This window comes from Poromitra crassiceps, assembly GCF_964638095.1.
Source record: "Poromitra crassiceps genome assembly, chromosome: 1".
Taxonomy (NCBI): domain Eukaryota; kingdom Metazoa; phylum Chordata; class Actinopteri; order Beryciformes; family Melamphaidae; genus Poromitra; species Poromitra crassiceps.
This window is the reverse complement of record NC_139623.1, coordinates 66,844,003-66,871,509: the sequence shown is the minus strand read 5'-3', so window position 1 is coordinate 66,871,509 and position 27,507 is coordinate 66,844,003. Positions and strand designations below refer to the sequence as shown.

The 27,507-nt window shown below is 43.6% G+C and overlaps 1 protein-coding gene across 1 annotated transcript in view; it reads left to right on the top strand.

Annotated features, from left to right (window-relative positions):
* The window catches only part of cep162 (centrosomal protein 162), a 63,794-nt gene that overhangs the window by 14,718 nt on the left and 21,569 nt on the right, over positions 1 to 27,507 (top strand). Inside the window, exons 4-15 of the mRNA XM_083652751.1 lie at positions 5,431 to 5,580; positions 6,385 to 6,571; positions 6,907 to 6,977; positions 8,064 to 8,134; positions 14,393 to 14,423; positions 16,761 to 16,835; positions 17,907 to 18,056; positions 23,217 to 23,298; positions 23,505 to 23,760; positions 25,125 to 25,350; positions 25,453 to 25,613; positions 26,566 to 26,691. Coding sequence (XP_083508877.1) covers positions 5,431 to 5,580; positions 6,385 to 6,571; positions 6,907 to 6,977; positions 8,064 to 8,134; positions 14,393 to 14,423; positions 16,761 to 16,835; positions 17,907 to 18,056; positions 23,217 to 23,298; positions 23,505 to 23,760; positions 25,125 to 25,350; positions 25,453 to 25,613; positions 26,566 to 26,691 — 1,586 coding nt within the window. The remainder of the gene's footprint in view (positions 1 to 5,430; positions 5,581 to 6,384; positions 6,572 to 6,906; positions 6,978 to 8,063; positions 8,135 to 14,392; positions 14,424 to 16,760; positions 16,836 to 17,906; positions 18,057 to 23,216; positions 23,299 to 23,504; positions 23,761 to 25,124; positions 25,351 to 25,452; positions 25,614 to 26,565; positions 26,692 to 27,507) is intronic.

Here is a 27,507-nt window from a genome sequence, read left to right as displayed (position 1 = left end):
GGCGTCCCCCCCCTTCCCTTAGGCAGGCAGGTGACCAGGATGATGAGGATAGGGGTCGGTGGTGGTGATGAGCCCGGGGTGTCAGACAATAGAAGGAGTAGTGGGTAGATGGCCTAGAGTGACGACAGGTGGCTAGGGCGATGACGGCCGGACCTAGGGCTGCAGCGGCGGGGGTGTACGTCAGGCCAATGAAGGACACCTGAGGGGGAGAGAGAGAAGAGAGCGGGGGAATCTGCACAGAGGTGGAACTAACTTTATAGACAACAGTAAAATTAGGTCAAATCAAAATTTATTAGGATTATTTAGGATGACTAATACTATACTGCTAATTCAGGTCTAGGTAGTCTAGGTCTAACTTTAGACTGATACTGCTGGCTTGTGATAGCCCGCTCAGCAGTTCAGGACTAAGTTTATTCACCAGCTATTAGATTTTCTATCTGAGCTACTGGATCGGCTGATGCCATATTATTAAATTAGGTCAAGTCTAAGTTTATACTGATACTGCTGGCTTGAGATAGCCCGCTCAGCAGTTCAGGACTAAGTTTATTCACCAGCTATTTGATTTTATATCTGAGCTACTGGATCGGCTGATGCCATATTATTAAATTAGGTCAAGTCTAAGTTTATACTGATACTGCTGGCTTGAGATAGCCCGCTCAGCAGTTCAGGACTAAGTTTATTCACCAGCTATTTGATTTTATATCCGAGCTACTGGATCGGCTGATGCCATATTATTAAATTAGGTCAAGTCTAAGTTTATACTGATACTGCTGGCTTGAGATAGCCCTCTCAGCAGTTCAGGACTAAGTTTATTCACCAGCTATTTGATTTTATATCTGAGCTACTGGATCGGCTGATGCCATATTATTAAATTAGGTCAAGTCTAAGTTTATACTGATACTGCTGGCTTGAGATAGCCCGCTCAGCAGTTCAGGACTAAGTTTATTCACCAGCTATTTGATTTTATATCCGAGCTACTGGATCGGCTGATGCCATATTATTAAATTAGGTCAAGTCTAAGTTTATACTGATACTGCTGGCTTGAGATAGCCCGCTCAGCAGTTCAGGACTAAGTTTATTCACCAGCTATTTGATTTTATATCTGAGCTACTGGATCGGCTGATGCCATATTATTAAATTAGGTCAAGTCTAAGTTTATACTGATACTGCTGGCTTGTGATAGCCCGCTCAGCAGTTCAGGACTAATTTTATTCACCAGCTATTAGATTTTCTATCTAAGCTACTGGGTCGACTGATGCCATATTATTAAATTAGGTCAAGTCTAAGTTTATACTGATATTGCTGGCTTGAGACAGCCCGCTCAGCAATTCAGGATTGTATGTACTCAAGAGCTAATAAATATTTCTAGAGAGTGACATCATCAGACATAACCATCAAGCACAACCAAATGATTGGGAGAATAAATGGGTTTTGAGTCTAGTTTTGAAGATTTCAATGGAGCCAGCTTCCCTAACTGACAGAGTTGCTGCTGATTTTTTCTTAATTTTAGGGACGGTAAGATAATTACCGTCCTGTGAGCGGAGAGTACGCGTGGGAACATAAGGAATGATTAGCTCAGATAAGTACGGGGGTGCGAGCCCGTGCAAAGATTTATAGGTTAACAGAAGCACCTTAAAGTCTGATCTGGCCTGAATTGGGAGCCAGTGGAGGGAGATTAAGACCGGAGTTATATGATCAAACTTCTTAGTTCTAGTTAGAATTCTAGCAGCGGCGTTTTGCACGAGTTGTAATTTATTTGTGCTACAAAGTGGAAGGCCAGAGAATAAGACATTACAGTAGTCGAGTCTAGATGAAACAAAGGCGTGTATTAAGGTTTCGGCATCCGTTGCATTTAGCAAGGGACGGATCTTTGAGATATTGCGAAGATGAAAGAAGGCTATTTTAGTGATATCCTTAATGTGAGCATCGAATGACAGAGTAGGATCAAAGGTAACACCTAGGTTTTTCACCTTTGAGTTTGGAGTAATTATGCAGTTCTCAATGTTCAGACTAAGATCAGTGAGAAATGGAAGTTGGGTTTTTGGGCCAACAACTAGTAGTTCAGTTTTGTTGGCGTTTAGTCGTAAGAAATTATTTGACATCCAATCTGTAACAGCGATTAAGCAGGATTCAAGATTAGCGAGTTTAGAGCGATCATCTGGTCTAATTGGTATATAAATTTGGGTATCATCGGCGTAACAGTGGAAGGTAATGCCATATCTACGGAAAATTTCGCCGAGAGGCAGTAAGTAAACACCAAAGAGTAAGGGACCCAGGACTGATCCCTGCGGTACACCAAACTTCACTGAGGAGAATGTGGACATAATATTTTTATATGAGACACAATATGTCCTATCAGACAAATATGACTTTAGCCAGGATAGGGCAGTGCCCCGGATACCTACGTAGTTAGATAAGCGGTCTAGGAGGATCTTATGATCGATTGTATCGAAGGCTGCGCTTAAATCTAATAATATGAGAAGAGAGGAGAAATTAGAGTCGGACGCGAGGAGGAGGTCATTGGTTACTTTTGTAAGAGCAGTTTCAGTACTATGGAGTGATCTAAAACCAGATTGAAAGGGATCGAGAAGTTTATTATGCGAGAGGTAGTCAGTTAATTGGGTCGAGACTACTTTTTCAAGAACTTTAGAGAGGAAGGGGAGATTTGAGATTGGTCTGAAGTTGTTAAGAACCTCAGGATCAAGATTTGGCTTTTTGAGTAGAGGTTTGATTACAGCAGATTTGAAGGAGGCAGGGACAATGCCAGAGGAGAGGGAGCTATTGATAATGTTAAGTAAGGGGGGGCCTAATATTGGAAGGAGTTCCTTAATCAACTTTGCAGGGAGAGGGTCGAATAAACAGGTTGTGGATTTAGATGAAAGTACAATTTTTGAAAGTGCATTTAGAGAAATAGTCTCAAAATTCGAGAGTATAATACTCTCGTCTAAGGTTCTAAGGACAGGGCTAGGAGAGGGGTTAGCACCCTTTGTGAGTAATAGAGAGTTGCTAATTTCATCTCTAATACAGATAATTTTGCGGTTAAAGAAGTCAAGGAAGTCATTAGCTGTAAATGGAGAGTTTGTATTGGGGGAGGGTTTGCGAGTAAGATTTGCGACCGTGTCAAATAGAAATTTAGGATTATTTTTATTAGTGTTAATAAGATCTGATAGGTAGGAGGCTCTAGCAGCGGAGAGCATACATTTGTATTTTAATAGGCTATCACTCCAAGCTAGTCGATAGACTTCAAGCTTGGATGATCACCATTTACGTTCTAGTTTTCTGCATATTAGTTTTTGTGCGCGTGTATCGTCAGTATACCAAGGCGAGGGTTTTTTAGGGCGACGGATTTTAGTACGTAAAGGTGCGATAGAATCAAGCGAGGCGAGTAGGATAGAGTTAAATTGATTTGTGAATTCATTAATGGAGTCGATCCGCTCTGGGAGAGAGGAAAGCGGGCCCGATAACAAATCAGCGAGTTCAGTGGGAGTAGAACTATCGATACGCCGGGAGGTATAGGTATCGGCTAGGTTTGATTGCCGGAGGGGCAGGTCTATTTTAAATTTAATGAGATAATGATCTGAGAGTGCTGGAGGGTATATCATGACTGACAGATCTGAGACGTTAATCCCACGAGCGAGGACGAGATCAAGCGTGTTGCCGTTAGAATGCGTTTGTTCATGAACCAGCTGAGCAAAGCCAAGGGTGTCGACTAAAGATAGAAAGGCTTTGCAGAGTGGGTCAGCTTTACAGTTAACATGAATATTGAAATCGCCAATGATAAGAATATTATCCGTGCGGGTTACGAGGTCAGAGAGAAAATTGGAAAATTCATCAAGAAAAGATGAATAGGGCCCAGGTGGGCGGTAAAGCATAACTAGGTAGAAGGCTCCGAGGCCAGCTATATTAGAGTGTCTCATAGTAAGTATCTCACAAGATAAGAGTTTATACTTTTGATCCTGCAAAAGACCTAGATTTGAGTTATAAATTAGGCCAACGCCCCCACCATTTCTTGACATTCTGGCAACATGCGAATTGTCAAAGTTAGGGGGGAAGGCTTCAATGAGTGGAAGAACAACGTCCGGTTTTAGCCAGGTTTCGCATAATCCCATAACGTCAATATTATGTTCAATGATTAAGTCATTGACCAGGAGGGCTTTATTGGTGATTGATGTGATATTAATGAATCCAAATCGAATAGGTTTATCATCAGTGTTAGTTAATTTAGAGCATTCGACACCAAGAGTAGATTTAATCTCAATGAGGTTGGTGTTTAACGTTTTGAGGGGTGGACGAGGGCAGCGTGAGGGGACGGAGCGACGAAGAGAAACTGTGTTAATTTGAGAGATCGTGGTATAATACACTTCTACTGCAGATACCAACATGTTTCCCCTATTAAATAAAAAATTGCTGATTTAACCATGCAATAGCATCAGAAAGGCTAAATAACATAAGGCTATTGGTTCAAAACACACACACACACACACACACACACACACACACACACACACACACACACACACACACACACCCCTACCTGCCAACATTAGGCTGTGAAAAAGAGGACCACTTTGAAAATATTTTTTCCCTCACCAAAATTTAGCCAAAATTTGGAGTGTTATTTAGCCACCTTCCCGACATGCTAGCATGACATGGTTGGTACTGTGAAGGGTCGGTTCTCAACAATAGAATTAGGCTCGTGTCTAAAATGAACCAGACCCGCAACAACAACGACAGAACCAGCCAAGCAAAAAAGGTTGTCATTTAGGAAGGTATCAAAATAGGGAATGGACTCACCTAGCGCCGCTCAGCCACAAACAGCAGGTCGGGCTGTGCAGATCACGTCACTTGGCCAGCTCAAGCTGAGGTCTAGAGGCGAGTCAGGGGGTCAGAGGTCAGGGTTAGCCTCTGTGTATTGGCTTTGATGCTGAACAAAATCTCTCCAAAACAGGGGGATTAAGGGAAAGTAGAAAACAGGTGCGACTGAGAGAATATGGCTTCCGTGATCACACTGGCAGAGGAAAATGCCCGAGGATCCGCAACTTTCTGCCACATTATATCCTACTCAAATCCACTCCCACTTCCTGAATGACAACCTTACGTCATACCAATTAATCAGGGGTCCACATGTAATGACCTGTGACAGTACCAATCGATTCCTTAGGTCTTCTAGTTTCATATGATTGATATGGGGAACTTCACTCTGGCTTTAAAACTGAGCCCGCTACAGCCTTTGAAAGCAAATGTTCAAAATCATGATATTTCCAAAATATCGCGATATTTCCCAGGGTTATTGTGTATATGTAAAAACTGTTGTCTGTATATATTGTCCACCGGGCGGAGCCCCGCGGGCAACTGGTGGTCCGTGGGGGGGGGGGGGGGGCACATTTAGGGAACCAATGTTCTACTGTAAAACACGCCGTCTCTGTCCAGGAACGCCAGGATCCGCCAAGACTTTCAGGAAGTCTTTGAGGAGGGCCCAGCCAATCCAAGAGGAGGACGAGGAGGACCCAGGAGGTGAGGACTTGCATGAGGAAGAAGGGCTGGAAGCCATCCTCAGCAGAGACAGTATAGCGCCAGAGGGTGAGTCTGGGAGAACAGAACAGTGCTATGGACTGCCACTGACTACATATTATCATACAATTGATCAATCACATATGCTGTGATTTAGAGAAGTTGTACCCTGCCTGTTCAGATTTCTGTTGAAATCACAATCACTGTTACGGCGCCATCATGAGGACCAATTAGAAACAAGATGCCCTTTATTTGCTGCTCAATTGGAAATAAATTGAAACACAAACAAATGTTAAATCTCAAAAACTATACATCGCATCGCTTATATTTTGACATTGTGAGTGAGAGCAGAAGTAGCTGATGTTTTAAAATATGCAAATTGAGTAAAAGAAGTGCAGCCTGTAAAGTCTGGTAGAGTGGATTGTCACATCGCACACTCTAGGCTGGCTCCATAGGATCCCATGATAAAGGTTGAAAAAAGTATAATATGGCTGAACAAACACGCTGCTGCAGCAAGATCAACACAGCCTTCATGTTCTCATTGTCTCTATGATATAATAAGGACATGAGCCGGTGCAATGCAGAAAATAAGCAGGATGTACAGTACAGTAAATACCTGCTTTGCAGGTGCCCCTACGGCCTCTGTTCCAGGCCGTTGCACGGTGCGTTCTAGCTTTATAGTGTATCGTTTTCAAACATTTCTGGTCAGGGTGAGCTATAAAGCATAAATAGAGCTGGAAATAAGGTCCAGGTTGTATTTTTTTATTTGATTCCCATGAATATGCACACACACCGAGATTTTATATTTTTTCAGTTCATCGGTGTTCTATTTGTGCTTTCTATGTGTGTGCTGGTTTCTGGATGTGAATGCAGACTTGGCAGTGGGCTCAGGGCCAGCAGTGACCATGGACAGTCTGGGTGTGGACACTCTGGAGGAGGAAGAAGAGAAGGCCAGGTTCTTTGCACAGCTGGAGGCCGGGGCTTCGTCCACTATAGATTACTCCAAGTTGAACAGAGAGCTGGATTCCACGAGTTCCACCATGGGCACAACCACCCTCAGGTATGGCCATTTGTTCGTCACACGTAATGTGCAATTTGATTTAATTTAATTCCAGTAAGCACCTTTTTTATTTTATTCTATTCTACTTTTATTTTATTGTATTTTATTGTATTGACAGTTTTTTACGTGTAGGGAGATACTGTGTGATACTGTGTTATGCTGTGTTGTGTTACGTGGATATTCATGCCTGAGTGCGAGCAACTGCAACTTGTCCCAATTTCCCACCGGGGATAATTAAAGTCTTTCTGATTCTGATTCTGATTCTGAATACCCAGTGCTACCTTTGGAGGTCAGTGTTACATCTGTAATAATGAGGATGGATTTACTCTCTCCAGGAAAGCAGCGGTGCACAGCGAGGATGATCAAAGGGAAGGCAGAGTCATGGAGACTGACAGGAACTCTCCAGGTAAGAGCTATAAATATGCTGATGATATGGTGTTAGTTGGCCTTATGAAGGCAGGGGACACAGTTAATGAATCTACATACTTCCACCACATTGAAGAACTTATTAAATGGTGTGAAGACAGTGCCCTTTATATTAATTAATTAATGGAGCTAAAACTAGGGAGCTGGTCATTGCGAGTCACCGCAACGCAGGTCAAGATTTTACATCTGTTTTGATTGATGACCAGCCTGTTGAAACAGTAGAGGAGTTTAAATACTTAGGAACCTTTTTTGACTCCAATCTAAGTTTCACAGCCAACACAGAATACATCTTTAAGAAAGCAATGCAGCGTTTGTATCTAATCAGGAAATTGGATTCATACAAAATCAGCAAAGCTATTCTGGAGACTGTCTACAGGAGCCTTATTGAAAGTATTTTGACCTTTGACATGTGTACATGGTATGGGAATCTAGGAGCTAAGAACAGAAACAAACTGTCCCGAATTACAAACATGGCAAGTAAAATGATTGGGAAAGAACAAGAACAACTTGGATGTACCGGTATTTATAAAACACGCGTGGCACGAAAAGCCAGACAAATTGTGTGTGACCCTGTACATCCCCTTTTTAATGAGTTCACAAAACTGCCCTCGGGAGACGACAGAGTTCCTGCAGCAACCAAGAACATCTACAAACAATCTTTCATACCAAATGCAATAAATCTGCTAAATTCATAAACGTCAGACTCATCCACATCAGAACCATGTCCGCTATCGCTGTCTGTAATGTGCTGTTGTCCTGTTGTCTTGTTCTATGTTTTTATATTTATTATGTACCCTATCATTTCCTGTGCTGTGTATTGTGTGTGTACTGTACTTTTCATGTGTGCAAGCAAACCTGTGAAGCCGAAGACACATTTCCACATTGTGGACAACAATAAATTGAATTGAATTGAATTGAATTAATCTCTCTCTCCCTCTCTATCTCCCTCCCTCCTCTCTCTCTCTCCCTCCTCTCTCTCTCTCCCTCTCTATCTCCCTCCCTCCTCTCTCTCTTTCCCTCTCCCTTCCTCCACATTTGTATGCTGTATTTCTCTCCACATTTGCAGGCTCTCCACACTACAGTGAGGATTTTGAAGATGAGGGGAGTGGGAACGAGGCACTGGAGGAGGAGAAGGAGGTTAGTTGAAGATGAGGGGAGTGGGAACAAGTCACTGGAGGAGGAGAAGGAGGTTAGTTGAAGATGAGGGGAGTGGGAACAAGTCACTGGAGGAGGAGAAGGAGGTTAGTTGAAGATGAGGGGAGTGGGAAGGAGCCACTGGAGGAGGAGAAGGAGGTTAGTTGAAGATGAGGGGAGTGGGAATGAGTCACTGGAGGAGGAGAAGGAGGTTAGTTGAAGATGAGGGGAGTGGGAACGAGTCACTGGAGGAGGAGGAGAAGGAGGTTAGTTGAAGATGAGGGGAGTGGGAACGAGTCACTGGAGGAGGAGGAGAAGGAGGTTAGTTGAAGATGAGGGGAGTGGGAACGAGTCACTGGAGGAGGAGGAGAAGGAGGTTAGTTGAAGATGAGGGGAGTGGGAACGAGTCACTGGAGGAGGAGGAGAAGGAGGTTAGTTGAAGATGAGGGGAGTGGGAACGAGTCACTGGAGGAGGAGGAGAAGGAGGTTAGTTGAACATGAGGGGAGTGGGAACGAGTCACTGGAGGAGGAGGAGAAGGAGGTTAGTTGAAGATGAGGGGAGTGGGAACAAGTCACTGGAGGAGGAGAAGGAGGTTAGTTGAAGATGAGGGGAGTGGGAAGGAGCCACTGGAGGAGGAGAAGGAGGTTAGTTGTAGATGAGGGGAGTGGGAACGAGCCACTGGAGGAGGAGGAGAAGGAGGTTAGTTGAAGATGAGGGGAGTGGGAACGAGTCACTGGAGGAGGAGGAGAAGAAGGAGGTTAGTTGAAGATGAGGGGAGTGGGAACGAGTTACTGGAGGAGGAGGAGAAGGAGGTTAGTCGAAGATGAGGGGAGTGGGAACGAGTCACTGGAGGAGGAGGAGAAGGAGGTTAGTTGAAGATGAGGGGAGTGGGAACAAGTCACTGGAGGAGGAGAAGGAGGTTAGTTGAAGATGAGGGGAGTGGGAAGGAGCCACTGGAGGAGGAGAAGGAGGTTAGTTGAAGATGAGGGGAGTGGGAACGAGCCACTGGAGGAGGAGGAGAAGGTTAGTTGAAGATGAGGGCAGTAGGAACGAGTCACTGGAGGAGGAGGAGAAGGAGGTTAGTTGAAGATGAGGGGAGTGGGAACGAGTCACTGGAGGAGGAGGAGGAGGTTAGTTGAAGATGAGGGGAGTGGGAACAAGTCACTGGAGGAGGAGAAGGAGGTTAGTTGAAGATGAGGGGAGTGGGAATGAGTCACTGGAGGAGGAGAAGGAGGTTAGTTGAAGATGAGGGGAGTGGGAACGAGTCACTGGAGGAGGAGAAGGTTAGTTGAAGATGAGGGGAGTGGGAACGAGTCACTGGAGGAGGAGGAGGTTAGTTGAAGATGAGGGGAGTAGGAACGAGTCACTGGAGGAGGAGAAGGTTAGTTGAAGATGAGGGGAGTGGGAACAAGTCACTGGAGGAGGAGAAGGAGGTTAGTTGAAGATGAGGGGAGTGGGAACGAGTCACTGGAGGAGGAGGAGAAGGAGGTTAGTTGAAGATGAGGGGAGTGGGAACGAGTCACTGGAGGAGGAGGAGGTTAGTTGAAGATGAGGGGAGTAGGAACGAGTCACTGGAGGAGGAGAAGGTTAGTTGAAGATGAGGGGAGTGGGAACAAGTCACTGGAGGAGGAGAAGGAGGTTAGTTGAAGATGAGGGGAGTGGGAAAGAGTCACTGGAGGAGGAGAAGGAGGTTAGTTGAAGATGAGGGGAGTGGGAACGAGTCACTGGAGGAGGAGAAGGAGGTTAGTTGAAGATGAGGGGAGTGGGAACGAGTCACTGGAGGAGGAGGAGAAGGAGGTTAGTTGAAGATGAGGGGAGTGGGAACGAGTCACTGGAGGAGGAGGAGAAGGTTAGTTGAAGATGAGGGGAGTGTCTAGCCTGTATGTAAAATGACTAGGGGTGCTCTGATCCGGCTAAGCCACGATCCGATCCGATTCCGATTCCTGCGGTCACGATCCGATTCCAGAATCGATTCTCGATTCCAACGATTCTCGATTCCAGAGTCTAGAATCGATTCTCAATTATGTAGTTTTATATTGTAATAACACACAAAGGTAAATCTAAGACAAAAAAGGTCAAATTTATTAATGCTGAACTTCAAATTCAACTTCTGTATTACAGTCAGGGCCTAAATTCATTTTGCAAACTAGGGGGGAATTCCTCCCTTATGTTCTTCGGATAAGATGGATTTATAGGCTGGGGGGGATCTGTAGACTTTGAGAAGGATTTATAGATTTTGGGGGGAAGACATTAACCAGAGTTCTTATGTGCAAGAGGTGGTGGCACTGTGGCAGTACAGTACACAAATTCCAAGTAAAAGTCCAATAGTTAAAAAAAAAAACACTACTACTGACTGCCCCAGAGGGAATCCAAACTGCTCACACTGGCATTATTAGTACCATGCTTTACCCACAGAACCACACAGGAGAGCCAGGAGAGGTGAAGGAAGATAAAGGAGTTCTCTCATCTCTCATGTGTCATTTTACCTTTCCTTTTTAATTATTCTGTGCTTGTTTATAATTGTTTTGCCTTATTATACATTTGGTCTTTGGTGTGCTTATTCTGGTGTACAAGCACTTTGTAACCTTGTTAAGAAAGGTGCTATAGTTTATTTTATATGATCAGAATGCTGATGTGGTGGACGTATCCCACAGTGTAACATCATAAGGCAGGCTGATGACAGTGGGCAGACACTGACAGTGTTCTGAATAAACACCTGCATCAGGTTAGACAAAAGTGCCCTGCATGCTTCCAGTGAAAATCACTGACCAAAGACTACTAAACGTTAGACACACTGGGTGTTGAGTAGATCCAGCGAACGTTAGCTGCTATTAGTTTGATAAATGAAGCAAAGATTGTTGAAACCATAGCTGCATATTCACATGGCTGCTAACTTATAAATGGTCTACCAGACAGCACGCATAACGATAGCCAGATAGTCAACAGTCTTTTTGAAGATTGCGAGCGGCTAGCCCAGGGGTGGGCAATTATCTTTCATGGGGGGACACATGAGAAACCTAGATTGTTGCCGGGGGCCAAACAAATATTGTCATGCCGTAACCCAGGAACATTGATGATAGAGAGGACCACAAAAAAATGTCCTCGCCACCAGAGGGCCAGATTTTGCTGAGGGTTGGGGGCCGAACGGCGCCGGCGCGAAAATATTTGGGGCATTTGAAGTCAGGTTTAGAGGATTAACTCATTTTAAATTAACAGTTGTGATGTCATTATTCAGTCTTAACCACCAATATTTGATCCTTTTCTCACTCACTCCTATATCACCACCTGCTCTCCCTGCAGGGCTTGAAATTAACTTTTTTGACCACCTGCCAATATGGCTGCTAGAAGTTACCAGCCAATTCGAATTTCCACTAGCCAAAATGTTTTTCTTGAAATAAACCAGAATATGAGTGGGTTAATTTAAGCGTAAGTATCAGTAAGTGGCCTGGGATTCTCAAAGCCTGTGTTGAGGGTCACACGAACAAAAATGCACTCTTGAAGCTAAAAAAAATCCAAAACCAACAAGTTAATTATTTAAATTTTTACTTCAATGTAGAACAGTCATTTCTTACACATGATATTACTTTTAGCCTTTTAGTCATAACGATTATTGAAAGATATTCCATATTGCAGACTGAAATGTTATAACAGAAGTGGAGTATTGGCCAGAATGACATGAACATTTGGACACTTGTTCAGCCGGTATCTTGCATGTTGCGTTCAGGTGCACTGTTTTTTTGTTTTTTTTTACAATACGAAGAAGAATCGGTTCTTGGGAGTTTGGAATCTATCCAGGAATCGTGGCATTAAGAATCGCGATCCTTTCAAGAATCGATTTTTTGGAGCACCCCTAAAAATGACCTTGGTGCAATACCTGCAATACCTGTGTTTTTCTTATAATCTCTCTCTCTATATCTTTATTTATATATTCTGTATGATGTCTGTTGTACTATGGACCCCCCTGACCTGTGTCCCGAATAAAGTTTTCAATTGAATTGAATTGAATTGAATACACAAGTTGTTCAGTAGGCATAAAATATACATTTACATGAATTTACAGTCCGAGTTAAATAGGTGTTAAATAGGCAGTGAATTTACAGTCCGAGTTAAATAGGCATTACATTAAATATGCGTTACAGTCTAAGCGGTGCACGATGAAGTTAGCAAGAGTAATCTAATGGTATAGAGTTCTGGTAGAAGAAGCAGCTGTACTTGGCTGCCGACAGTTGGGAAGAAGCTGTTCTTATGGCGAGAGGTTCTGGTCTTGGCAGACCTCAGTCTCTTGCCGTGGGGGAGTGTTTTGAAGAGCTCGTCGCCAGGGTGGGAGGGGTCAGCCATGATCTTGCCAGACCGCTTCAGTGTCCTGGCTGCATGCAGGTCCTGAAGGAATGGCAGGTTGCATCCGATCACCTTCTCAGCACAGCGGATGATGCGCTGAAGTCTGTTGATGTCTTTGAGAGTGGCAGCAGCATACCAGACAGTGATGGAGGAGGTGAGGACATGGCCGTAACTAGCTATGAGGACGGGGAGGTCCGGACCTCCCCTAATATTTCAGATTTTTTTTTTTTTTTTTTTTTATAAAACAATCTGCATGGAAAAGCATGAAAAACACGGGACCGCTTTTATTTTTAAACGAAAGGCAGGTCAGGCAGGAAGTCATCTGACGCCGCTTCCGCGGTAACTTGATTCCGAGAGAGCAGCAGCATGGTGGTGAGTGATGACTGTCTGTCTGCCTGGCGAGATAATTGAAGGTGAGCGAGCTGCGAGACAGTGAGCGAAGTGAACGACAGACAGTGAGTGACACTGACAGATTTTTTAGCAACAACCAAGAAAGTAAGTGTCTAGTCTGTCTCTGAAGTAATGTACCTGTGTGACACGTTGGGATGCTACTGGCTAATCATGCATGATGCCAATTGCCAAGCTCCCGAAGTCAGGTATGCAGGTGGCTATATGCATGGTTTCAGTTTCATGACCCAATAAGTAACAAAAAGAGGTGGTGTAAAGTTAAAAACAACATAATATATTTTATTTTATTTTTCAATCGTTCCTATCAGGAATAAATAAATGTCCCTCTATATGTTTTTTTTATTATCGATGATGACTTTGTGTGTTGTGTACGGCTTGGGTTGTGTACCTGTAGGTGTCATTTTGATATGAATTTGGCTAAAACAGTTTGTGGTTGTTAGTTACAATTATGGTGACAGGAGAGCTGAGCAGGTGGTGACATGAAAGAGAATATACTGAATAATGACATCACAACAGTATAATCCTAATGTTGATTTAAAATGATATATTACTCTAAATATGGCTAAAAAAGGGGGAAAAAAAACCTAAAATCCGTCTCCCCTTGCTGGACCTCCCCTATTTCGGAACCCTGGTTACGGCCCTGGGTGAGGATGGACTCAACGATGGAGGTGTAGAAGTGCACCATCGTGGCCTTTGGCACTTTGAATTTCTTCAGCTGCTGCACAAAGTACATCCTCTGCTGTACCTTCTTGGTGAGAGCTCTGATGTTCAGCTCCCATTTTAGGAGGTTAGTTGCTGGAGTCTGTAGTGATTACACCCAGAAAATGGGGTTCTTTGGTTAGGGTAGTCATTCTGTACAGAACCATAATAACCATCCAACCTCCATTTGTTAAAATAAATCAGTGTGCTACTTTTTTAATACTCTGACTTGAACCTTTAGAACCTTTCTAAGGCTGAGTGTCCATATAGTTTTTTTTTTTATGTGCGCCAGACACCGTGTCCTTTCCTCATTAAAAGCAATGGGAAGCGGCTACAAGGCGCACAAAAAAGGCTCCTGAAAAGCACTGCAGCAGGCGTTTTCTTCCCCTCAGAGCAGAGCGCTTTAAAATGTTTAGAAATGTTCAACTTTTCAGGAAAGTGCCAGGTGACGTCACAGTAGAAAGTGAAACCGGCAGTGGAGAAGATGAACAAATGTTATACTATTTTCTCTTGTGAAACAATTTTCAGTGTCAATAAAAATCATGCGTGATGCATGAGGGCATCACGCATGGGACAAAATTAGGCTCTATAAGAAGAGATGGTTCATGCTATATATATATATATATATATAGCATTTCAAACTCTCTAGATCCTCTGCTTTTAAAATCGTTATTGATGATGTTGAGGCATGGTGCATGAAGCTGTACCGTGGTGAATGTTAAAAGTAATGTCATTGTCTGATCATTTAAGTGTGGTGGATGTCTTGCTACATGGTTCAGTTCAGTAGTTTATTCATGATTTCCACTGTTTTTCAGAAGCCTACAACGTCTCCCATGCTTGCCAAAGGTAAAACAAGAAGAAATTCTCAAATTTTCTATGAGGCATTACATCTTTCAGTCAAAGAAAACAAATGTATATGTGGAGTAGGGATTAACCGATAGGGGGTTTCAGAAGGCCGATACAGACATTTCTTGGATCTTTTGTGCTGAATTTAATTTGACAATTTTCATTACAGAAAGCTCCCCACCATAGAGTACCGCAGGGATGGCGTATTTTTATGGCTCTGCCGGCGATAGCCAGGCCAAAGGCATTATGGATCCGGGTTGTCCATCCGTCAGTCTGTCCGTACGATGTTTGTTAACGTGATATCTCAGGAATGCCTTGACGGAATTTCATCAAATTTGCCTCAAACATCGACTTGGACTCAAGCATGAACTGATTAGATTTTGGTAGTCAAAGGTCAAAGGTCAAGGTCACTGTGACCTCTCAAACTGCATTTTCAAGCCAGTTAACGCGATATCTCACGAATGCCTTGACAGAATTTCATCAAATTTGCCTCAAACATCGACTTAGACTCAAGGATGATCTGATAAGATTTTGGAGGTCAAAGGTCAAGGTCACACCCAATTTACAAACTCTGTAACGCAACATCTCAGGAGCGCCTTGACGGAATTTCTTCCAATTTGCCTCAAGAATTAACTAATGGCGGAGACATAAATCTTAATTGTGCTTGCTGTCCTCGCCATGCCCCGCCTCCTTGCAACGCCCCTGCCCATGCAGCCCTAATCGGCAATGTGTACCTAGAACGTCTCTAGGTGGTTAAAGGGTGTAGTAACTGGTTGCTAGGGTGTTTACGGCTGGTCGCTAGGGTGTTTGTAGCTGGTTGCTAGGGTGGACTAAGTAATTATGGGGGAGGGCTATGTGAGTAGAAGCGGGAGGAGCCAAGGAATCCAGGCGCGAAAGAATTTTGATTGTAGAAGCTGCGGTTCCAAAGTTATGGACCAAAATAGATAGATGGCTGTTATAACACCACCGTCAGGTCAATCGGTATAATTCTTTAGGTCAGAGTAGAAGAGTACTCTATGAACATGTGGACCAAATTTGGGTCCAAAACAGTCGCTCTTATGGTTTGTGAGCTACAGGTACTTGATGTTGCTACAGCGCCCCCTATAGGCGAAATGACACAATATTTTTCCTATCAGCTCAGACTACATCCCTCCAGACCTGTACCAAGGTTGGTTAGCATCGGACATTGTGTTCCGGAGTTATGGTGATTTTTGTGAAATAGGCTCCACCCACAGTAATTTCGAAGTCAATTATATCGCAACTGTGCGGTTTTTTCAAAAACCGTGAAATCAGTGTTGTGCAGGACAGTCCACACATGATGGGTGCTTTGATTTGGTGAAGATTGGACAAAATTTCAAGGAGGAATGACAAAAAAACAGTTTTTCAAAATTCAAAATGGCGGAAAATCTACTAAGACGGAAATGGGTGTGGCCTATATGACTAGATGCAGAATGACCCAAGGAATCCAGGGAAAAAAGAAGTTTGATTGTGGACCCTATGGTTCAAAAGTTATGGACCAAAACGTAAAGAAGGCTGTTATAGCACCACCATCTGGTCAATTGGTGTACTTTTTTCGTGGATAGTAAAAGGCCCCTCTGTGAACCTCCCTACCAAGTTTGGTAAGCTGTACCTCGCATGGTTTCTGAGATACAGCTAATTTAATGCAAGATTTTTCGAAACCCCATTCAAGTGAATGGGGGAAAAACCTGCACTTAATCGCGAAAAATCACCATAACTCTGGAACGCATTATCCGTCGAGCGCAGGGACCTTGCAAGGCAGCCGGTGCCTGGCGAGGACAGCAAGTACAATAACACTTTTGGTAGGAAATATTCTAGTATAATAATCTAGTTGCTGCTATTACTACAGCCGTGTATTATTACACAGCACACTATCACTGTTGTGAAGTAGCTCCTGACGCAGTAAACACAGCATTAAATAGGCTAGTAAGTAACGTTGGCTAGCGTCCTAAGCTATGACAGCTGTCAGTCACTTTTAAACAGCGCGCTGCGGAATGTCAACAATATGTCGGCGGTGGGCGTGCCCGTACGTGCGCCCAAACCCTTAGAAAAGTCATAGCAACCTTGTCCTCAATGAGCCGCTTGTTTTGAGGGGGACATTATAGATTGTGCCTTGCTTTCAGCAAGCACAATAATAATAGAACCCATTCAGGCATAATTGTGTGGAATAAATGTCTCATTAGAATCATTTTTATTGTATTTTATTGTATTTATTTATTTGTTTATTTTTTATAAAAGGCCAGTATTGACCTATATCTGTTTAACTCTAATGTGGAATGTGTCTGGATGCTGGTTCCTCTGACCTAAGTACCGTCTCAGTTTCTCTTCATGATTCATTGGACTTGACTGGTGGAGAAGACAGAAAGAAGGACCCAGCAGGGTCGCTGGACAAAGGTAACACTGACACAAATGATCATGGTCAATGAGTCATGGCCATGGCTGTTATCAAACATTATAAAACGGCTCTCTCAAATCAAGCAATCTGATTGGTTCACAGCCATTGTATAATTCCAGTAACCGAGTTCAATAACCCATGGCCATGGGTTATTGGTTGCCATGGCAACTCTCTTACTAAGAGAGTAATAATAAGGCTTACCTCAAATGACAACGTAGAAAAAAAAATGGCGGAGACAGCTGTCAGATCCTTGTGAATCGATCTTCGCTTATAACTTTACTAATACTTCGCAGAAAATTATGTTTTGTACAAGAATAGATGCGGGCTAATGTCTTCTTTGCAAAAGAAAGGCTGTTAACCCCGCATTTAACCCCGTAACGTTAGTTGGTGTCGGCTTTGCAGAAAGCATTCAGCTTCTCAGCAAGCGCTGAGAATGCAGCGCTGCGGCTGGAGCTGCCTGTCGGGGATTCCAGAAAGCTCTCAGCTACTCAGCAAGCGCCAGGATTGGCCAATGTCAACTTCAGTCTCCAGAACGATCCAATCAAATCACCTGCATGTTCTTGCGGTCCCGCCTTACAGTAGTGTTTCAACTGACTCTATCAGAATGACATGCCAGTCGGAGTCGGACTTATAGTATTATTATTATTATTATATTATCATACTTGGAAACCGTTTTATAAAAGCAATATAGCACTCGAGCTGCATGTGTTGTGGAATATATCCCCCTGCTCAGCAGTTATCCCACTCGGCCTGCGGCCTCGTGGGATAACAGCTGATCAGGGGGATATATTCTTCACAACACACTGGCTCTCATGCTATATTGCTTAAATATACTTCACTGTTGGTGCTTTCAAAAAATATTTACACAATGAGAATATTTTTTTTATAAATCAGTAATGTTGATATAATGACTGGATGTGTGGATGTAATGACTATGTGGGTAAAGACAAATAATAGAACAGCTACATCTATTAATATTTGTTGCTGCAATGACCCAGTTCCCCCCCGGGGATCATGGAAAGTTCCAATTATTGAGTTGTTGATAGTAAAGTCTAGTCTGTTCTGTCCAGGCCAGTCCTGTGTGCAGAGTGGAAGCAGTGAGATGGAGGCGTTGCAGGAGGCCTACAGGCAGCTCAGCCATGCTTCAGATGCCCTGTCCCCTCCCTCCCCTCCTCAGCACACCAGACAAACACTCCAACCAGCGTCTACCACTGAGTCAGGTCAGAGGCTAACAATCATGACAGAAACAGGGGGGTGACGCATTTTTGGCATTTAAAAAAATGACATCCCTTAGCAAAAAGAAGTTTATACAAGTGTACAATTAGTATACTTTAGTATACTTCTTTTAAACTTAAAATGAGAGAGTATACTTTCAGTTTACTTTTTATATACGGTACTTATCAAATATATACTTATAAAAATGTTACTTAAGTATACTTACACTTGAGTATACTTATACCTAAGTGTACTTACACATTATCAAGTATACTTACATTTAAGTATACTTATACTTAAGTATACTTACACAGTACACAGTATACTTACACCCAAGTATACTTACACCCAAGTATACTTACATTTAAGTATACTTATACTTAAGTATACTTACACAGTACACAGTATACTTACACCCAAGTATACTTACACCCAAGTATACTTACACCCAAGTATACTTATACTTAAGTATACTTACACCTAAGTATACTTATACTTAAGTATACTTACACAGTACACAGTATACTTACACCCAAGTATACTTACACCCAAGTATACTTACACCCAAGTATACTTATACTTAAGTATACTTACACCTAAGTATACTTATACTTAAGTGCACTTACACAGCACACAGTATACTTACACTTAAGTATACTTATACTTAAGTGTACTTACACAGTATACAGAAAAGTCTAAGTATACTTGGCTTGTACTTGTACTTAAACTTGTGATTGAGATACACACAAGAAAAGTATAAATAAGTATTCTTGCCTTATACAGAAAGTATAAGTATACTTGGCTTGTAGTTGATTTGTTTTATTTGAAGTAGGCTACAGCAGTTCTGCATATAAAATGGAAAAATCAGGATATCACAATAAATCCCAGAGGCTTATTTCCATGTGGTCCCTTATAGTCGATAGATTATAGCCGATTAAATACTTTTTCAGACATATCGGTTTCTTTGAGGTAGTATACACCATACACATTTGGCTGATTTTATTGACAATTCTCCCATATATGAGAGTAGCAGACTTGATGTATACTGGCTGCTAAGGCTACCAGAATATATGGAGTGCTTGAGTGATGTCACTCAGCACACAATTGCTCAACATCACATCACTGATGACATCACTCACTGATGACCACCACTGATGATGTCATAGATGTGATGATGCCATAGAGATTGTGACATCATCAGTGATGATGTCATAGACATTAATTCATGAATGAAATCATCAGAGGGACAATTGAAACAGAGAAACAAACAGACAAACAGAGCCCATGCTCCCTTTTATAGGCACAATTAAAGCAATACAACTGTGACTTTTGCTTCGCTGGAAATTATGGTGGTGTCCAGACATGGTTTCCAGAAGTACACAACCTGCCTATGACCATCCCCTGATCACAACCCACCGCCATGCAAATATTCAGTACAATGCCACCTGGGATGTGGGTGTCAGGTGTTTTCCAGGACTTTCCAAGTGGTTCCAGGACTTGATGAAGTGCCCATGACCTTCTCCGGATCATAACCCCCTGCCATGCAAGATTTCAGCCCAATCTGACCTGGGGTGTGGATGTGAAGTATTTTCCAGGATTTTCCAGGACTTTCCAGGTGGTTCAAGGACTTGGTGATGGACCCATGACCTTCCCCAGATCCTAACACCCCGCCATGCAAAATTTCAGCCCAATCCGTCCTGGGGTGTGGGCGTAAGGTGTTTTCCAGGTGTTTTCCAGGATTTTCCAGGTCTTTCCAGGTGGTCCCAGGACTTGATGACATGCCCATGACCTTCCCCAGATCACTACCCCCCTCCATGCAAAATTTCAGCCCAATCCGAACTGGGCTGTGGGCATGAGGTGTTTTCCAGGTCGTTTCCAGGATTTCCCAGGACTTTCCAGGTGATTCCAGGACTTTCCAATCTGCTCATGACCTTCCCCAGATCATAACCCACCTCCATGCAAATTTTCAGCCCAATCCGACCTATAGTGTTAGAATAGAGACAGATACACATATAGTAGTATGGTCAACATTCACTACTTTACTCAGCTGAACGGATAGCCGAGTGGATAAGACACAGGACAATGTGCTGAAAGGAAGGGGCCCTGAGTTCGAATCTCACATGGTCATACTTTTTCCTTAAACTTAAAGTATACTAGTAGTATACTTACTTAGTATACTACTAGTATACTGAATTAGGCCGATTTAGTGCCAATTTAGTGTCAAGAAGTATTAGGCAAGTACACTTGGAGTATACTACTAGTATATTGATATTAGTATACTTGGTGCATAAAGTATACTTGGGTATATAAGTATACTTGCATAAAAGTACACTTGGTCTTTACTTAAGTTTACTTAATAAAATAAACTTGAAGTATACTTCTTTTTGCTAAGGGATTGATCGGCCTAATGAGGGTGCAAAGTGATGTTGAATGTAAATTTAGCCAATGAGTGCAAAAAATACAATTAACTTTGATTTCTAGATCACCAAAAATTACAGCAACCCAAACTAAAGCCCCTTTTAGATTGGACAAAAATCCCACTAATATCCACAAACTACTGGCATTTTCTTCGGTCTAAAACAGGGATGGGCAAAAAAAATTCCAGAGGGCCATAGTGTAAAGTAAGCGAAGGGCTGTTATTGGTATTTTCTCGTTAATCTCCCGATACAATATTGATACAAATCCAATGGCTTTAGCAGATGGGATTTTCTAACATAATTCTGCATTTTATCGAGTTTTTGGGGGTTGTTTTGTTTTTCTTTGAGGACGTTGGGGGCCGGATTGAGATGGTCAAGTCAAGTCAAGTTTATTTGTATAGCCCTAATTCACAAGCATGTCCCAGAGGGCTTCACAGAAAATATGTCTAGCTAATTCTAGCTGACACAACAGTAGCAAATTACAGTAGTAATGATAACACATTGAACAATTGATAGAGAAATATAGAAAATATAGAAATATAGGAGAGAGCAGAGGAGAGAGCAGGAGAAGGGAGGGAGAGCGGGGGGATGTGGGGGAGGAGAGAGCAGGGAGAGGGAGGAGGTGGGGAGGGATTAGGAAATGTGGGGGAGGAGAGAACAGGGAAGGAGAGGTGGGGAAGGGGGAAAGAGAAAGAGAATGGCTGCCATGCTTTAGAATAGTGTGGGGGGAGAGTTCAGGAAAGTAATGAGGTGGGGAGGGAATGGGAAATGTTGGGGAGTAGAGGAGGTGGGGAAGGGGGAAAGAGGACTGAGCAGGATAAGGGAGGGGGGAGGGAGAGCGGGGGGATGTAGGGGAAGAGAGAGCAGGGAGAGGGAGGAGGTGGGGGGAATGGGAAATGTGGGGGAGGAGAGAACAGAGAAGGAGAGGTGGGGAAGGAGCAGGGGAAGGGGGAAAGAAAGAGAATGGGTGCCATGCTTTAGAATAGTGTGGGGGGAGAGTTCAGGAAGGGGAGGAGGTGGGGAGGGAGAGCAGGGGGAGTATGAGAGAGAGTATGTGGAGAGAACAGGGAGAGGAGGGCTATATATCATGATAGAGAAATATAGAAATATAGGATAGAATGGGTGCCATGCTTTAGGGTAGAATGGGTGCGATGCTTTAGAATAGTAGGGGAATAGTGGGGAGGAGAGATCAGGAAAGGGTGGAGGTGGGGAGGGTGCAGGGGAGGGAGAGCAGGGGGAATGTGAGAGAGGAGAGAGCAGGAAAGTGATGAGGTGGGGAGGGAATGGGAAATGTTGGGGAGTAGAGGAGGTGGGGAAGGAGCAGGGGAAGGGGGAAAGAGCAGGAGAAGGGAGGGGGGAGGGAGAGCGGGGGGATGTGGGGGAGGAGAGGAGAGAGCAGGAAAAGGGGCAGAAAATCAGACAATCTGACTACTGTAGACATTAACCGGAACTAACTAGAACACAGGGAATCTAGCTAATGTACAGCCTAGTCTGGCCTGTCCTTTTCTGCTCTAGTCTGATTTTAGCCTGAACACTATAACAGGTCTATAGCCTATAGTTAGGCTGTAGCTAATCTATCGCCTAACCTAAGCTATTCTAACCTACAGGGGGTTCCTCCGTATATAACCCCCCCCCCCCACTAAAAACATGCAGAAGATCAGATCGTCATCATCATCCGACCAGTGACGACAACATCCGAAGTTGGTCCCCGGGCGCTGTACGAGAAAGCGACCACTGCTCCTGGCCTGCCCCCCGGAGGAAAGGACATGCCTGGATGGGTTAAATGCAGAGGACACTTTTCACCGGCCACCGCCAGCATGAGTGTGTTGTGGCCGCATGCATGTATTGTGGTGTTCGTGTGCCAATAAAAGACGGGCTTGTCCGTTACGAGAGTTTTTACCAGCATCCCTCGACCAGTGATGAGAGCACCGATGCCCCCCACCCCGGCCCTCGCCCCCACACACATAATGCGTGGGAGAGAAGGCCAGGCTGGGACACAGCGCCTTCCCCCCTCTCCCCCAGTGCGCGCAAGGAAACCTTTCCACCACATGGATTGCCTCAGTGACTTGTTGGCTGAGGAGGAACCTTGTGAGGCCGATGTACTGTAGGGGCCCAGCTATGGATCCCATCTGGGGACCCCCCTCCGGGATAGGCTGAGAAGATGCCGGGCTAAACCATTTACAGAGTTTCAGATTATAGAAATAAAATAAAATGGTCCAGGGGCCGGTTCCGGCGCTGGGGCTGCATTTTGCCCATGTATGGTCTAAAAGTTAGCAAGCCGTCCCGTTTAGCCGATAGAGCGACCCTGTAAGTGAGGCAGGTTATTAACGCGACGGCTCAGAATGGCTGGCGATATAAATGTTGGCGTTTTTCCAACACGTTATTTTTCACCCCTGCTTCTTCTCCTCTGGATTTAATGTACAGTATTTCCTGCCCATTTTTGGCGCGAATCAGTGATTCAGTGATTCCCACAAGCTGAAATTCAACTTTCTTAACACTTAATTACTTTACATTGATGGAATATACCGACAGAAAAAAGCGTCTCTCATGCATGAGCGCCAGGCGCATAGACTGCGTCAAGTCAGCCAGAATATACAGTATATACAGGACCATATATGTCTGGTCCTGTATTTTTATTTTATTTTTTAAGCGGGGGTTTTTATCTGGAGGAAATTCCAGGGGAGCACGGGGAGAACATGCAAACTCCACACAGAAAACCCTCCTGTATTTGTTTGTGTGTTTATTCAGAGCTGCCCACTGCAGAGGAGCTGATGAGACCCATCAGACCAGAGGAGGACCACGGCAGAGGCTTTACCTTCCAGGCCATCCGGTTAGGATGCAAATCCTTATTTGTAATATTGTCTCCTACATTGAAATCAGAACAATGGTCTCTGTTGTTGGTTTGCTCATTGGCTTGGTTTGTTGGCTGGTTCGTCTGACACACAATTTGTCAGACTCCTGGATTTGTAAATTGGGAGAAAATGAAAGCTTGGAAGCGTTCCAGCATGGTTTTCTGTTTCAATTTTCTCATCATAGTGGCGTAGAACTCGAGCCAGGCAAGACATCCAGGTCCTTGGCAAGGAGCTCCCCAGAGTCAAATCCTAATCGTCCAGGGAAAGCTGACTTTGCCGTGGGGACGATGGAGTCGACTAGCCCTCCATTCTGCTCCCCAGACCCTCCTCACGAGGACCTGACATGGAGCATCAGAAAGGAAGTGGAGAGGCTGATGCAGGATCAAGAGAAACCCTTTCCTGTTGCCTCCACTCAGGCCCAAAAAACTAACAAACAACGGGTGAGAGAAAATGGCTTTCTCTGGTTTTTCATTGAGGGGCACCAATACAGTTCCTCATAACCAATGGGAGTAGCGAACATTAAAGGTACATTTCACCAGAAAATAGGAATTGAGTCATTACCCCAATGTCCATCGAAACCCCATTGAAGTTCGTAGGACCACCAAACACACAGCAAATGTGTCAAATGTTGTCAATGTCCATGACAATATGTTAGCATAGAGAGCCGCAGGAATGAGTCTTGACTTTTGGAACGTAAATGCGTTTTTTTTATGCAATTTTTATAAAACGCTTCAAAAGGCATAAAAGTTATTCACGTTTGTGAAGAGGATCATGCAGAACCCAGGTTTGTGTTTCCAGAAACTTTTGTTAACCACAGATCTTATTTGATGCATTTAAGTGAAATCTCCATTCTAAAACCCCACAGACTTTTCCCCTGAAGAAACAAATGGCAGCGATTTCTGGATAAAGCCTACAAAAATACATCATCCCTGCAGTACTATATTGTCGTTCATAACTATATTGTACTAAATGCCAGTTTACATCTCAAAAAAGTGTTTTAGTTTGGAGATGCTCTTTAAAGATAAAAACAGCTTGCAGAATAGGTTAGAAATTAAATAACTGCTTATTCAGAATTTGTAAATGTGGTGAGATTTACCTCGTATCCTTAATAAAGACAAATAAACTAGTATTTAAAAGGTATAACAATGATTTATTACAGAAACAAAAATCTAACTGGATCCAGGTTCAATTCCCTGCCCTCTGAGAGATCATTCACAGCTTTTATAGATGAAGACAGGAAGTCCTGTAGAGAACAGTGTACTGTAGTTACAGCGCTCTCTAGGCTCAGGAGGACGTATAACAACTACATTATATACAATAATTCCTATTTCTATGTAAATATATAAATCTCTCCACATAAACCGCACAAAAGCGTAATCAAAATAAGCTAGCAGATAAAACAAAACCTGCTTATTTAGAATTGGTTAACGGATGAAGAATGCTGCAGCAAGTTATAAAAAAAAAAAAAGACAGAAGGACATTGCTTGCATAGCCAAGCTACTGTATGCTCATGAACTTCACAAATAGCATTTCAACATTTCTTCATGTTAGGAGAAGATACAGGTTTTATATTTTGCCAAAGTGCATGTCATTTAAAGCCCCCCTCCAGCCGCGCTGTAACATCGCACGTCACCATTTGTGGAAGCTGGATCATCGCTGGTCCCAGTATATATTTTTTCTTTATCAACGCTTTCCAACACGATTCAGTGAAATGTTCTGTTTTATTCCATGTTTGTTGTATTTGTTTATTTTTAGATCAAGAAAAAATGCTGCAACCTTCAGTATTACGTACATTTTTGCCCAGGTTCCCTGTGGCTCCACCACGAGTTGCTGCTCTACAGCTTGTTCGAGGAAGCCCACTGTGGTTCCTGTGAGAGGCAGAGGAGTGGATGGTAGATCAGCTGCCGACAGGGTGTCAGGAGCGAAGAGACCTGCTGCCACCTCCAAACCCGCCTCTCCGCCTGGCCAGGCCCTGCACCAGAGACCTGAACCCTCAAAGAGCCAAGACACTACCTACTACAAACATACAGGTTATTAATGGCACTCATCAAATAGTTGAGATGCTTTGTAAACTATAACTATAGCCTATCTGTCTCAGACGAGGCTCTCTGGTGGTGCTGATTGATTTCCAGAGCCAGGTGTGAACGTGAGCAGTGAGCTGGTAGCGTCGGTTCAGTCCTTTGCCGCCTTCCTCCAACACCAGATTGACACCAGCAGTCTCCAGAAAACCACCGTTTCCCAAGAGGTTAGAGGGAATCAGGAACCCAGGCTTACACATCTTACAGAGAAAAATGTAAGAACAACTAATTATGTTAACTTATTATGATTAAAAACAAACATATTAAGTGTTTGATTTCCTATGTATTATGGTTCATCTAGTGTTTTGTCTCTAGACTGGGACTTGACTTTTTTTTCTTCAGTTCTGTATATGTGTAATATCTATCTGCATTTTGATATTTTGGCTGAAGTTTTATAGATTTAATTTAGTGAGCTCATTTATACTCTATTAACTATAAGCTAATAATACTAGCAAAGGCTAACTGACTTCTCCAAAATTAAGTGGCTATTACACTCCCATCTGATGGCTGTTTTGGTGAAGCTAGTAACATACAGCTAATTACAAATGAATGATCTCCCCAACATGTCCATCATTGACTGTCTGATCAACATCATGCACTGTAAGAGCTGCAATGCAATGCTTGATGATTTTCCCTGATTTCCCCCCAATTGTACTTGGCCAATTCCCCCTGCTGTTCCGGTCCTTGATGAGCGGGGCTCTTCTCCAAAAGTTGAAATGTTTTCTTGAGGCGCCCAGAGCGCTCCGCCCAAAAGCGCTAGCCGCTGAAAGCGCTGAGATGCCAGGCGCGGTGCTGGGAAGAGGAGCGCCCTAAGTGCGTCTTTAACATAGAAAATTAATTGCAGAAAGGCGCTGGCAGCTCAACAAATGCTTTCTGTGGATGGCACCCTAATTCCCACCCGCAGACACGGCCTATAATCATGATATTACATTTTCATAGCATTTCATGTCTACCCGGACGCACTAACACATGTTCAATGCATTACATGGGCATGAAGAAACTTTGTTCTGCCCTGTAGCAACCTCAGTCCATAATCCATGTGATGTCAGCCTCTCCATGTGATGTCAGCCTCTCCATGTGATGTCAGCCTCTCCATGTGATGTCAGCCTCTCCATGTGATGTCAGCCTCTCCATGTGATGTCAGCCTCTCCATGTCTTGACTGTTAGCAGGAGGAGGAGCTCCGCGGGCTGAGAGAGCAGCTAGCCCACAAGGACAAGGAGCTGCAGCTCCTGCAGCAGGACAAAGACCAGCTCCACTCACTCAGACAGCACAATGACCTGCTCCAGAGCCAGGTACACACACACACACACACACACACACACACACACACACACACTCACACTCACTCACTCACTCACTCACTCTCCCTCAGACAGCACAATGACCTGCTCCAGAGCCAGGTACACACACACACACACACACACACTCACACACACACTCACACTCACTCACTCACTCACTCACTCAGACAGCAACATTACCTGCTCCAGAGCCAGGTACACAAACACACACACACACACACACACACACACACACACACACACACACACACTCACACTCACACTCACACACTCACTCTCCCTCAGACAGCAAAATGACCTGCTCCAGAGCCAGGTACACACACACACACACACACACACACACACACACACACACACACACTCACTCACTGCCAGAGCAAACACTTTTTTCTCTCTTTTTTTGAGGGGGGGTTTTGAGGGGGGATTTCCCAATGGCGAAGTGCCAAAAACTACAGTTCTTCGAATGGCCACTTGTGGCTGGCTGAAAAAGGGAGTCAATTCCTATAGATCCCCATGTCAAAATGCCCTTTCATGACATTGATATAACTCACCCATTTATAGATATAGTTTCTGTTGCTAGGCAACAGTTTGGACTAAAGTTTCTTTCCTGTCAGTTATTGTATCAGCAAATACTGCAACAGGAAGATAAGCTCAGCCAAGTTAGAATGTATGTTGTCAAATTAGTCTGATTGTATAGAAGTCTATGGGAAAATGACCCTACTCAACTTTTCACTTGATTTATGACCTCAGTAATCACTTTCATAATGAGTTTATGATCTCAATCGTTAGTTTAAAATCTTCAATACG